Below are 13,763 nucleotides of genomic sequence, written 5' to 3' on the forward strand. Positions count from 1 at the left end.
GCAAAAATTAACCTTATCAGACCTTTTCACTGAATCTAACGGGGTAATGAACTCTAAAACATCTACTTCACATCTCAGTTATCCTCAGACTGAGGTAATATCACTGATCCTGGATCAGAGAGTGAAGTAAGCCTGAGGTAGTATCACTGATCCTGGATCAGTATATGAGGACTGAGGTAGTACCAGTGAACCTGGATCAGAGAGTAAGTAAGGCTGAGCAGTTCATTGCTGCCAGACACGAGCAGCGATGCCAGGGAGACCACCCATCCTTGAGTTCAGACTCTAATGATATGATAGGAGGTGTTCCTTCCTGTGAGGTCATCCTGTCCATCATCCACACCAAAGGAAGACCACATGGTCCGTGCCAGGTGGGTGGTTCCATTGAAGTCCCCCATCACAGCCATATGACACTAATTGGACCATATGTTTGTCCCTGGCGTCACATGGAAGGATGAGAACCCTGGTGTCGTCATGAATGAAGAGTCTCTTTAACCTCCATGGAGAGGGATCATTGGGCTGCAGACAACGATAGCATATAAATAAATGATCGTATTACGGATGGTTGCATGTTTGTGTCGACCTGTGTACTTGTGCCTGCGCGTCTGAAACATAAACAGGCACATGAATGGTTAGGTTCAAGGACGTATTGCTGGTGTGTGTTTGTGTGGCCACTGTCCCGCTGACTTGTCTTCATGTGGTTCCCAGGAGGTTGCTGCCGGGTGTCCTCACACAGCAGTCCTTGACTGATATTTGGTTCCTTACATAACTCCCACGTAGCCACATCGCATTAGCTCACACAGACCCCCCATTCATCTGGAGAAAGGGCCCTGTCCCCCAGAATCAGGGCTGAATACACGCAGTGTTAAACTATACGAGCTCTGAGGGGGCTGCATTCAACGAGAGGTCGACTAGGCGTCAAGGATGTCTGCTTAACTAGGTAGATCCTCCTTAACTAGGGATGTCTCCCTTAACTAGGGATGTCTGCTTAACTACGGAGATCTGCCTTAACTAGGGAGATCTGCCTTAACTAGGGAGGTCTTCCTTAACTAGGGAGGTCTGCCTTAAATAGGGACGTCTGCTTAACTAGGGATGTCTTCCTCAACTAGGGATGTCTGCTTAACTAGGCAGGTCTTCCTTAACTAGGGAGATCTGCCTTAACTAGGGATGTCTGCCTTAACTAGGGATGTCTGCTTAACTAGGGAGATCTGCCTTAACTAGGGATGTCTGCCTTAACTAGGGATGTCTTCCTTAACTAGGGATGTCTGCCTTAACTAGGGATGTCTTCCTTAACTAGGGATGTCTGCCTTAACTAGGGATGTCTGCCTTACCTAGGGATGTCTGCCTTAACTAGGGATGTCTTCCTTAACTAGGGATGTCTGCCTTAACTAGGGCTGCCTGCTTAACTAAATATGTCTGCTTTAACTAAGGTTGTGTTTTGTGCCAAAGACACATCAGCACATTTTTAAACCCCTTCTTATTACCTGGTTGATGTTCACTCCCCCTTTTTAATTGTATTTTAATAATCACTCATCGTCAATAGATTCATTATACTCAGTACACATACTGTTTATAAGAGGAGGTGAGGGGTAAGAGGAGGTGAGGGGTAAGAGGAGGTGATGGGGTAAGAGGAGGTGAGGGGTAAGAGGAGGTGATGGGGTAAGAGGAGGTGATGGGGTAAGAGGAGGTGATGGGTAAGAGGAGGTGAGGGGTAAGAGGAGGTGAGGGGTAAGAGGAGGTGATGGGGTAAGAGGAGGTGAGGGGTAAGAGGAGGTGAGGGGTAAGAGGAGGTGAGGGGTAAGAGGAGGTGATGGGGTAAGAGGAGGTGGGGTAAGAGGAGGTGATGGGGTAAGAGGAGGTGATGGGGTAAGAGGAGGTGAGGGGTAAGAGGAGGTGAGGGGTAAGAGGAGGTGAGGGGTAAGAGGAGGTGAGGGGTAAGAGGAGGTGATGGGTAAGAGGAGGTGGTGGGTAAGAGGAGGTGAGGGGTAAGAGGAGGTGAGGGGTAAGAGGAGGTGAGGGGTAAGAGGAGGTGAGGGGTAAGAGGAGGTGATGGGGTAAGAGGAGGTGGGGTAAGAGGAGGTGAGGGGTAAGAGGAGGTGGAGGTGATGGGGGAGGTGGAGGTGATGGGGGTAAGAGGAGGTGATGGGGGAGGTGGAGGTGATGGGGGGGTCTTCAGTGAGAGCACATGTTCAGGTTCTCCCCTCCTGCTCCTCGTCTCCTCCTCGTCTCAGTGAGCTTCAGCCCGTGGAGGGAGCAGACCAGCAGACCCAGAGCCACCTCACCCCCAGTAGGTCAGCCTCACGCATGCTTCTGCTCTTACTGGGTAAAGCTGGGTATTACTGTGTATTATTGTGGTAAAGCTGGGTATTACTGTGTATTATTGTGGTAAAGCTGGGTATTACTGTGTATTATTGTGGTAAAGCTGGGTATTACTGTGTATTATTGTGGTAAAGCTGGGTATTACTGTGTATTATTGTGGTAAAGCTGTGTATTACTGTGTATTATTGTGGTAAAACTTGTATTGCTGTGGTGTTAATGTGGTAAAACTGTGAATTACCGTGGTAAAACTGTGTCGTACTGTGGTATAACTTGCATTGCTGTGGTACTACAGCGGTAATACTGTGGTAAAACTGTGGTTAAACTGTGGTATTACTATCTATTGCTGTGATATTACTGTGATATTACTGTTGTACTACTGTGGTATTACTGTGGTATTACTGGGGTATTACTGTGCTATTACTGTGGTAAAACTGTTGAATTACTGTTTTTATTACTTTATTACTGTGGTATTACTTTGGTACCCATACTGTATTTCAATGTGTATATGTATTTTGTCATGTCCTATGCGTTAGATTGCGTACAAATTTAAATATACATTTTCAGTGATTTGATGATGAATTGAATAGCATTGAATGACTTAATTGAAGGAAAGTACATATAATACCATTGAAAAATGTTGGGTATGAATAAGCCCTAAAATAATATTTAAAATATTTAAATAAAAAATTATTACAATTCTAAAGTGAATGAAAAAGATAACAAAATATTGCAAAGGTTCCGTTTTAGTGACGACCCTGACCGAAATGAGTTAATTAAACCAATTCATCCATTCATCCCATTGCAGCATTCCCAATGCACCCATTGGGGTCTAGTTGAGGTAGCATCCATGTACAGTACAGTAAAGTAGTGTGAATGTACAGGAGTATCCAGTCTCCACCTGATGGACGGCTGGCCTCCTCCGTGAGTTCTGGACGTGTGAGGGGGTTATGTAACCCCCGGTGAAAGAGGCAGTGTGCTCTGCTGATACAGGACGGCTCTGTTGGGCCTCTCTACAGACCCTACAGCCCTCTCTCCTTCCTGTTCAAACCGCCGCTCTACGGAGATTTACTTTACTCACTCCAATATCGCCGGTGAATCGATGCACAGTGGTCGCTATTGGAAACACACGAGGGGTGTTTGTCTAGCGGTCCACGAGCCATGAATGTCACCAGATGTTTGAGTGAAGATATCATTGTGCTTGGTGGCCCTAAATGCTTTGATTACAGAATGGGAACTTATAAACAGGATAAATAGATTTCCTAATGAGTCTAAACTTCAATCTAAACCTGCCTTTAAGCTGGGCTTCAACCATGAATCTGCTGGGAGGTAGTTAGGAGTAGGGTTAGTTGGGTTAAGGTTAGTAGGGTTTGTGTGAGTGGGGTTAGTAGGGTTAGGGTTAGGGTGAGTAGGGTTAGATCTGCTGAGATGGGTTATTCAAGAGAGTGTGTCAGTGGTGGTGTGGATGATGTGGTCGGTGAGGTCGGTAGTGAATGGGGGCTCTGTATACGCCTAGAGCTGTGTGGTTCACAAAAAAACAACTTTTCTGAAATGAAACCGTCTGCTTCCACCAAGTTTGACTTTTCTTTCTTTCTGAATTCTCCTCTAGGAAAGACTCCCGCTTGCTGTAACACAGAGGACGCACACTGGAAGGAACTTGTCCTTGTTTTCATATAACCAAGGCCTCCAGAGGATTTCCGCTTCTGTTTCAAAATGCTGTTCTCTCTCTGTCTTGTCCTGCTCATCACTTCTGTCCCCGCCCGTCACACCCCAGCCAACGAGAAGAGGAACTCCACGGGAAGTGACACGATCAAATCCGATGCCACTGTCACCTCTTCTATCCTGAAATACGTTCCCGCTTTTGCCAAACAGACCACTCTGGCCCCCTCAAAGCCAAATGTAGCAGACCAAATGACTCCCACCCCCCTGATGGTCCAGCAGAAACCTGTGGTGGTCAACGGGACAAAGACCACGAAGGTGAAGAAAGTATCCGCGTTAAGCCACGCCCTTCCTTCAACCTCACCAAAGACACTGCCAGCGGCCATTAAGGACAAGCACGCCATTAATAAGACCTCCACTCTCAGAACTCCTCCCACTCGTGATGTCAAAAACATTAAAAACAAACTTGTTGCTGCTGTCACAGATGGTGCCGCCAAAACCGCTAAAGACAAGCTTACAGCTTCAACAAATCAAACCACCTCGATCAAATCTCCTGCAATCAGCATTTCCGGCCCAACCGTCTTTCAGGGTGTTCAGTCGACGCACACACCTTCAAGCGAGGCCGTCACAGAGAAGCCCGGCCTTGTAATGACTAAACCAGCCAGCAAGGACAGGCCGACTACCTCAGTCAATCAGACCTCAACCAGTAATGCGAGGTCTGCCAAAGCCATCAAAACCCCGGCGGTGACCAGTGGGCCGAAGGACGCCGGGACCAGCGAGAGGTGTGACGGCGTCCACACCACGGAGCAGGAGGTGAGGCTGAAGCCTGGCTCTCCCCTGGTGGTGACCCATAAGATCAGCCTGGTGCCTGGAGGCTGCTCTGAGAGCTGCCAGGCTGGGACGGAGGCTCTGAGGATACGTGTAGAGCGGCTGGAGAAGGAGATGACCGCTCTGAAAGGTCAACGTACGGATGGATTCGTTTTTAACACACGCTTTCTTCATTCATTTTGCATGTGTTTCGCTTTTCAAGTGATAATGTGTACGATTTACTAATACATTATTATTTTTAAGTAAAGTAAAATGATCTACTGCATTTGTAAAAAAGATAAATAAAGGTAATGAGTTGTGACACGACTTTAGCGCGTTGGCTCATGCTGCTGGTTGTTGACCGCTCGCAAACACAGCAAGAAAAGAGAAAACATGTTTGCGTTGGTGTTTTCTTTATTCTGCCCATTGTCACTTTAAATACTCATGTGCTGCTTGTCTTCTTTTCTTTCCATCCAGGGAAGTGTCCAAATGAATGTAATGGAAATGGTGAATGTGAGATGGGGAGGTGTGTGTGTTCGGTGGGGTTCCAAGGCCCTGACTGCAGTAGGTGTGCTCCTGGAGTCAACTGTGAAACAAGTGAGTCCGTAACTGGCTTCGCCATAAAACCCTGAAATATTTCCATGAAGTTAATTGTTTTTTAAAGTCATCACAGTAGAAATGGTTCACGCATTCCTCAAACTCAGTTTCTGTTAATTTCAGAAGGTGACAAAGGGAAGGTCAAGACGAGCGTAGGGATTGTGAAGATACCCCAGGACAAGAACACAAAGGCAGAGCAAACACTTTCTCAGAAAAAAAAGCAGACTCTAACTCTGGCCACACCTGGGAAGGTAAGCACAGTTAAAACCCAAGCAAGACAAGAGACTACCGCTGTCAAAATAAATACCAAAGCCTCTGCAAGCGCCAGAAAGTCTGTCCAGCTGACCGTGGGTCAGGTTCTGCTGAAACACAAGGGCAAGAAGCAGGAGGAGGCCCGTAAAGGAAGAACTACAGTCCTGGCCAGCAAAGAACTCTCACCCAAATCTGAAGCCAAACAGGTGATGATGAAAGAAGCGGTCATGGCTAAAGCACATGCTACCGCTGGCCAGCTGCAAGACCAGCCACAAACAAATGTGACATTGGGGGCTCAGAAAGTGACCAATGGTACTGCCAAAGTTCTGAGTCTTTTGACCAAGGTCATGGAAACATCAAACGTGAAGAAGTCCCTACTTCCTTCCACACTGGCTGAGAAAGATGTGACCCAATCATCTGCCCATACACTGATCAAAGAGGTAAAAAACGGGAGTGTAAACAATTCACATGTGGTGCAGTCTGTTGATAACAAAAAGACTCAAACGACCAAGATCGGCTCTGGGAAAGCTATTTTGAGTAGAACCACTGCCGGTAAAGACAAGCAGACTGCTTCAGTGAAAACACTTTCAAGTGATGTTAAGCCTGCCCTCACATTGGCTCAAACAGTGCCCTCCACGGCAACAAAAAACGTCGCTAGTGGTAACACAACAGGCAAAGAAAAGCAAGTGTCGGCTGTCGATCAGATAACCTTAGTTAAAACACATTCAAGTGACGTTAAGTCTGACCTCACAGTGCCTAAAACAGTGCTCTCCACGACAACAAAAAACGCCACTGGCGGTAACACAACAGGCAAAGAAAAGCAAGTGTCTGCAGTCGATCAGATAACTTCAGTTAAAACCCATTCAAGTGGTGTTAAAACAGTGGTTTTGACCGCATCCAAAACAGTGAAAACAACTGGTACCACTGACAGCAAAGACAAGCCAACAACTTCGGTCAGTCAGAAGACTTCACTTAAAACATTGAGCGATTTGAAGCCTAACACAGAAACAACCATTCTTACAGAGGTTAGGACTACTCAGTCTAGACCAACAAAGCCTGCGACAGGCAGTGGTACAACAACGATCACCAAAGACAAGTCTGCAACTTCAGTTTTGACAGTCAATCAGTCTGCTGATGCAAAGTCAACCAAAGACACGCCAGTAGATCAGTTGTCCGTTACAAAATCTTCTACAGCCAACGCAACACTGAGCGCCAAAGACACGCCCACACCCACAGCCAACCACACAGCGGTGATCAAGTCACACGGGGATAGAAAGGCTGCCAAATCTCAGACAAGCCAGGTTGGCTCCGGGAAAGCAAAAGGTACACAGAAGAGCCAGACGTCAGTGAACGTGGCCAGTGTAGAACATGGAGAGGCATCCACTAAGGAGACGCTCGTCCAGGTAACCGGGGATACGGCAACACAACAACACACAAGCAGGAAATCCGCAGGAGGTCTGGGTTCTGTGAAGGTCTCCAACGTGTCCTCATACAGCTTCACCCTCACATGGTCGGCTCCGGCAGGGATGTTCAAGAACTTTACTGTGATCAGGAGAGAGCAGAGGATGGAGGCTGAGGGAACAGTAGACGAAGAGGAAGCGGACGGACAACCGGACACTGACGACATGGCAACCACCGCCTCAAAGAACACGACGGCAGGGCAGGCGCTGAGGGAAAACACTGACGCAACGGCTTCTTCGGCTAAAGCCACCGACTCCAGAGGAAAAGCAGAGGAGCAGAGAATTTCCCTGGTTCTTCCTGGGAATGTACGTGCGGTGGACTTCGACCACCTCCAGGCAAACACACGCTACCTCCTGCAGATATTCGGCACAGCCTCAGGGAGAAGGTCCAAGATCCACAGGACATCCATTGCTACAGGTAAAGGTCTCCACCACGGGTTACACAAACAAAGCCACACACATGCTAACACGCCTTGGTGTTTCCCCAGGGCCTGAGCCGGCGACGGAGATGGCGTTCAGCAACGTGACCGAGTCGTCGGTCACGGTCTCCTGGTCGAAACCGAAAAGCGCCTTCACCGGCTTCAGGGTCACATACACCAACTCTATTACAGGTTTGCTAAAGTTGTTGCTTCATTCAGTATTACCCACCTCGATATGAAAACCCCTCATTCCATGGCTGTTGACTGTTCCTGATTCAATAGAAGCCTCTGTGTGCGTCTCATCCTGCCAGGCGAGAGCAGCTTTGAGGCGGTGGAGTTCCAGCATTCCCATGTGGTCCTGTCCCATCTGGGTGCCGGGTCCTCCTACATCATCACCGTGACAACCAGCCAAGGACACGCCCAGAGTGATGCCCTCACATCCCACATCACCACTGGTACACAAGTTCACCTCAACCTGCTCCTGGACCAGACATAGCATATCCTCACCTGGTGCCATAAGCTTCTGTACCAGACATAATATGCCCTCACCTGGAACCATAGCTAGTGTACCAGACATAGCACACCCTCACCTGGTACCATAAGCTACTGTACAGACATAGTAAACCCTCACCTGGTACCAAATCTCTTTGACCAGACATAGTTCAGTGTCACCTGGTACCATAAGCCAACCATGATGTGCGTCTTGGTCTTTGAGAACGTTGAATTGACCCCATCTATAATCCTCTACCTTCAGTGCCCGCCCCTCCGTTGCAGTTCAGAGCGGTGGACGTGACGGACACCAGAGCTCTGCTGCAGTGGACGCCGAGCCCGGGGAGAGTGGATCGCTTCATCATCAGCTACGAGTCGGCCAAGAGTGAGTTTGGAGATTCTTCAAATATACATTCAGGGCACTGAGCAGACGCTTTTATCAAAATTGACTTACAAGAATTTGAGAGACAACAATATATCTCTGTTGGTACAGTAAGGATGTTCATGGAACCAAGGGCCAAGCACTAACAATAACAAGGTTAACCCATTCCTGTATACAACAAAGCTAGCTAGGAAACGATGCTGCACAATGCTAAGTACTATTCTTAATTGTCAGGGCGTACAACATACAAAAAGTGAGTAGGAGGGATGGGAGGGTTAGGGGGGAGGCTATGCAGAGTCTAGGTGAACTCTGAGTGATCCCCCGTCAGTCCCTAACGTGACGGTGACGGTGATGGTGTCGGGCCGGGCTGTGGAGCACCAGCTGAGGGCTCTGCAGAGGGGGACGGTGTACAGGGTGAAGGCTCTGAGCCAGAAGAACAGCTTCCAGAGCCAAGCCGTCTCCACCACCTTCACCACCGCCAGCAGTGAGTCACTGGAGTCCGTCATCAATTATATCATTACTATGTTATTACTGTATCACAGTGGGCTACACAATGATATTACCGTATTGTGTATTATAATGATATTGAAACGGTGTTATGATTTTACTATATTGTGTATTGTTGTATATTTTATTACTTGTTGAATTTCATATTGTGCTCCCCAGCGGTGAAGCCCAGTGCGGTAGGCCCGCGTTCTGCTGTCATCACGTGGAAAACTTCCAGCATCCCCTACCAACGTTACAGGATAACCTACCATGTAGTAGGAGAGGAGAGCAAGGTGAGACCCGGCTAAAGGAGGGCCTACCATGAAATGTAGAGGAGACACAGCTATAGGAAGACCTACCATGTAGAGGAGTCACAGCTATAGGAGGACCTACCATGAAGTGGAGAGGAGACACAGCTATAGGAGGACCTACCATGTAGAGGAGTCACAGCTATAGGAGGACCTACCATGTAGAGGAGTCACAGCTATAGGAGGACCTACCATGAAGTGGAGAGGAGACACAGCTATAGGAGGACCTACCATGAAGTGGAGAGGAGACACAGCTATAGGAGGACCTACCATGTAGAGGAGTCACAGCTATAGGAGGACCTACCATGAAGTGGAGAGGAGTCACAGCTATAGGAGGACCTACCATGTAGGAGGCCCTCCTACCTCTTGTGTGACCCAGCCTAATGGGAGGACGGTGTGTGTTTCAGGAGGTGATCCTGGACCATACCGTCACAGAGTACCGGCTCACTGGGCTGCTGCCCGTGAGGAGCTACGTGGTCTTGGTTCAGGGGGAGAGGGACGGCCACTACAGCTCCGTTGTGACCTCAGAGTTTGTAACAGGTAATACAGGGATGTGTTCCTGTTCTGGGTTCCACTGGGTCTGGAACCGGCCGCCGAGGCAATCGCAACATTCTGATTCTTCCATTGCCTCGATAACTAACTAAATGGTAAATGTACTGCATTTATGCAGCGCTTTTCTAACCATAGGTCACCCAAAGAGCTTTAAAATACTGCCCAGTATAAGACAGTCACCCATTCACATAACGATGGCGGAGTCAATTAGCAGGGCGACAGCCAGCTGGTCAGGAGCAGTCAGGCTGAGGTGTCTCGCTCGGGGACACCTCGACACTCAGCTAGGAGGAGGCGGGGATCAAACTAGCAACCCTCCGGTTACCAGCCAACCTGCTCTACCTCCTGAGCCACATGCCTCCCTCCTAAATTAAACACATTTCTTCTCTGTTCTGCACTCCTCATCTCCTATTTGTAGTTGTGGCCTCACCTGTTACTCCTATTGGAAGGAGAGCAGGAGCTTATAGCTTCATATGAACGTAAACTACAGAACCCGCCCTGTATCGTCCTCGTTGCGTGACGAACCCCCCCCCCCACACATGGTTCCATCCGCCTCAGGGAAGCTGCGGTTCCCGTACCCGGCGGACTGCTCCGAGGAGCTGCAGAACGGGGCGCGGCCGTCCGGCGAGGCGGACATCTACCCCCAGGGGAGGGAGGGCGGAGCCCGGCGGGTCTACTGCGACATGGAGACCGACGGCGGCGGCTGGACGGTGAGGCCCGCTCCGAACCCCTGAGAGCCGGGGGGGGGGGGGCGGTCTGCTCACCCCCTGGGTCTGTCCTCCCCCCCCCCCCCCCCCCCGGTCACTCCTCCCCCTCCCCCCCTGGTCTCTCCTCCCTCACCCCCTCTGGTCTCTCCTCCCCCCCCTCCTCACCCCCTGTCTATCCTCACCCCCCTCCCCCCCTCTGGTCCTCACGTTCTCCCCCCCTCCTGTCCTCCCCTTTCTGGTCCTCACCCCCCCTGGTCTCTCCTCCCCCTTCCCCCCCTGGTCTCTCCTCCCTCACCCCCCCGGTCTCTCCTCCCCCTCCCCCCTGGTCTCTCCTCCCCCCCCCCCCTTGTCTCTCCTCCCTCACCCCCCCGGTCTCTCCTCCCCCTCCCCTCCGGTCTCTATTCCCCCTCCCCCCTGGTCTCGCCTCCCCCTCCCCCCCTGGTCTCTCCTCCCTCACCCTCTCTGGTCTCTCCTCCCCCTCCCCCCCTGGTCTCTCCTCCCTCACCCTCTCTGGTCTCTCCTCCCCCTCCCCCCCTGGTCTCTCCTCCCTCACCCCCCCTGGTCTCCCCTCCCCCTCCCCCCCTGGTTTCTCCTCCCTCACCCCCCCTGGTCTCTCCTCCCCCTCCCCCCCTGGTCTCTCCTCCCCCCCCGGTCTCTCTCCCCCCCCTGTCCGTCTGTCTCTCAGGTGTTCCAGCGGAGGATGAACGGGAACACCGCCTTCTACAGGAGCTGGAGCGAGTACAGAGCGGGCTTTGGGAACGTCAGCCAGGAGTTCTGGATCGGTACGTCTAGAGCTCCACCGGTATGGTCGTTACGCTGTTAGTTACTCCACCGGTATGGTCGTTACGCTGTTAGTTACTCCACCCGTATGGTCGTTACGCTGTTAGTTACTCCACCGGTATGGTCGTTACGCTGTTAGTTACTCCACCCGTATGGTCGTTACACTGTTAGTTACTCCACCCGTATGGTCGTTACGCTGTTACTTACTCCACCCGTATGGTCGTTACGCTGTTAGTTACTCCACCCGTATGGTCGTTACACTGTTAGTTACCCCACCCTTATGGTCGTTACGCTGTTAGTTACTCCACCCTTTAGTGTCACCACATTACACTGTTAGTTACTCCACCCTTTAGTGTCACCACATTACACTGTTAGTTACTCCACCCGTATGGTCGTTACACTGTTAGTTACTCCACCCTTTGGTGTCACCACATCACACTGTTAGTGACTCCACCCTTTAGTGTCACCACATTACACTGTTAGTTACTCCACCCTTTGGTGTCACCACATCACACTGTTAGTGACTCCACCCTTTAGTGTCACCACATTACACTGTTAGTTACTCCACCCTTTGGTGTCACCACATCACACTGTTAGTGACTCCCTCTGCTCCACCTCTGATCCGCGCGGCTTTGCCTCCACCAGGTAACGAGCTCCTGCACCACCTGACCCAGGCGGGCTCCATGGCCCTGAGGGTGGAGCTGCGGGCGGAGAACGAGACGGCCTACGCCCAGTACTCCACCTTCAGCGTGGCCTCGGAGGAGAACCATTACCGCCTCCAGCTGGCGGGCTACACCGGCACCGCAGGTGGAGACGACAAACCTCTGGATTACCGCTGGAAAGCATCTGCTCGTTAACCTTCAGGGCGTTGAGCAGACGCTTTTACCCAAAGACACTTAGAATAAGTACATTAGTCAGAAGAAAGAGAAAAATCAATATATCTGTGTTGGTACAGCGAGGATGTCCACAGAACCAAGTACCAAGCACTAAGAATCACTAGGTTAACCCGTCCCCCTTATACAACCAAGAGAGCAGGGATAAGATGCTACACAATGCTAAGAACTACTTTTTAAGGGCCAGGAGGTACAACATGCAATAAGTGCCTGAGACGGATGCGAGGGTAAGGGGGGAGCTATGCAGAATCTAGGTGAACTGATACGTATTTGTTTGCCTGGTCATTCCCGGTATACCACAGAGATAGCTAGGATAAGATGCTACATGATGCTAACTAGTATTTTTAAGGGTAAGCTACTCTTGAGCAGATTTTTAGAGCTAGTCCGTGGGCCGCAGGAGGAGATGTGTTGAATAACCAAAGCCTCACTCCCTCGCTGCCGTCTCACTGAGTCCTCTCCGTCCCCAGGGGACTCCATGAAGTACCACAACGGCCGCCCGTTCTCCACCCACGACCAGGACCCCGACCCCCTGGGGATCCACTGTGCCCGGGCCTACATGGGGGGCTGGTGGTACAAGAACTGCTACAAGACCAACCTGAACGGGCTCTATGGCGTCAGCTCCAACAACCAGGTACAGGCTGGGGCTGGAACCATCCTGGCAGAGACGGAGCGAGGATGGAGGGGGAGGGGGGAGGGTTTGAGCAGGGATAGGGTTAAGGAAGGGGTTAGAGTTAGGAGCCTGTTGCTGACGTCTTCTGTGTCTCTCCCTCCCGTCAGGGCGTGGTGTGGATCGACTGGAAGGGTAAAGACTCTTCTCTTCCTTCCACTGAGATGAAGATCCGACCGGCCGCCTTCTCCCCCTCCACTGCCCACGGCTGAGGCCTTCTGACCCGCATAATACTAGCGGTAATGGTCCGCCTCCCCTCATAATTCACAGGGTTAAGCTCCGCCTCTTCCCCTCATAATGCACACAATTAAGCTCCGCCTCCCCACATTATATATTTGGTGAAGCTCCGCCTATTCCCCCTCATAATACACATGGTTAAGCTCCGCCTCTTCCCCTCACACATGGATAGGCTCCGCCTCCCCTCATAATACACATGGATAGACTCCGCCTCCCCTCATAATACACATGGTTAGGCTCCGCCTCCCCTCATTATACACACGGCTAAGGTCTGCCTTCTGCATATTAAACGGTATTTTGACAGCTGCATGCCAAGTTTGTTTTGCTTTACTTTTTGCTGTGTCAACATCTGTTACTATTTTTTTTTACAAAACAGAAAACGTCTTTTTTTATTATTGATTTTATGTTTCACTCTGTGTTTTGTCTGTTTCGTTCTGGCTCAAACTCCACACATACTTTGTGACTTTGTAATAGAAAGTGTTTCCTTGAGCACCCACCCCCATTGTGATGCAGTTCATTTTGTCCTCTGGATCACAGATTGTGATGAATAAAAACAAGAGTTCCTGGACATCAGGGCTTGTCATCCTGCCTCCTTGTTGTGTGTTCTCGTTGGTCGTCTTGTAAACACCGTCTCAAGTCATTCATCAACTTGGGTGTATTCATGACCTCCAAAAGGTCTCAACGAGGCACATCGACGTACTATATAAAATTATAATAAAGAGTAAATCACATAAATAACAACAATAAAATACCAATAA

The 13,763-nt window shown here is 50.2% G+C and overlaps 1 protein-coding gene across 1 annotated transcript; it reads left to right on the forward strand.

The window, feature by feature from the left end:
• Positions 1-4,026: 4,026 nt before the first annotated feature.
• On the forward strand, positions 4,027-12,980 carry tnxba (tenascin XBa; the record flags this gene model as incomplete). Its single annotated transcript, XM_079758941.1, has 14 exons — positions 4,027-4,936; positions 5,257-5,376; positions 5,500-7,506; positions 7,577-7,699; positions 7,819-7,962; positions 8,262-8,381; positions 8,707-8,862; positions 9,045-9,157; positions 9,580-9,712; positions 10,280-10,431; positions 11,114-11,210; positions 11,854-12,015; positions 12,569-12,732; positions 12,879-12,980. The coding sequence occupies 14 exons, from the start codon at positions 4,027-4,029 to the stop codon at positions 12,978-12,980; spliced, it is 4,503 nt and encodes a 1,500-aa protein (XP_079615067.1).
• Between the last annotated feature and the right edge of the window lie 783 nt (positions 12,981-13,763).

This window comes from Pollachius pollachius (assembly GCF_949987615.1).
Source record: "Pollachius pollachius genome assembly, chromosome: 1".
NCBI lineage: Eukaryota > Metazoa > Chordata > Actinopteri > Gadiformes > Gadidae > Pollachius > Pollachius pollachius.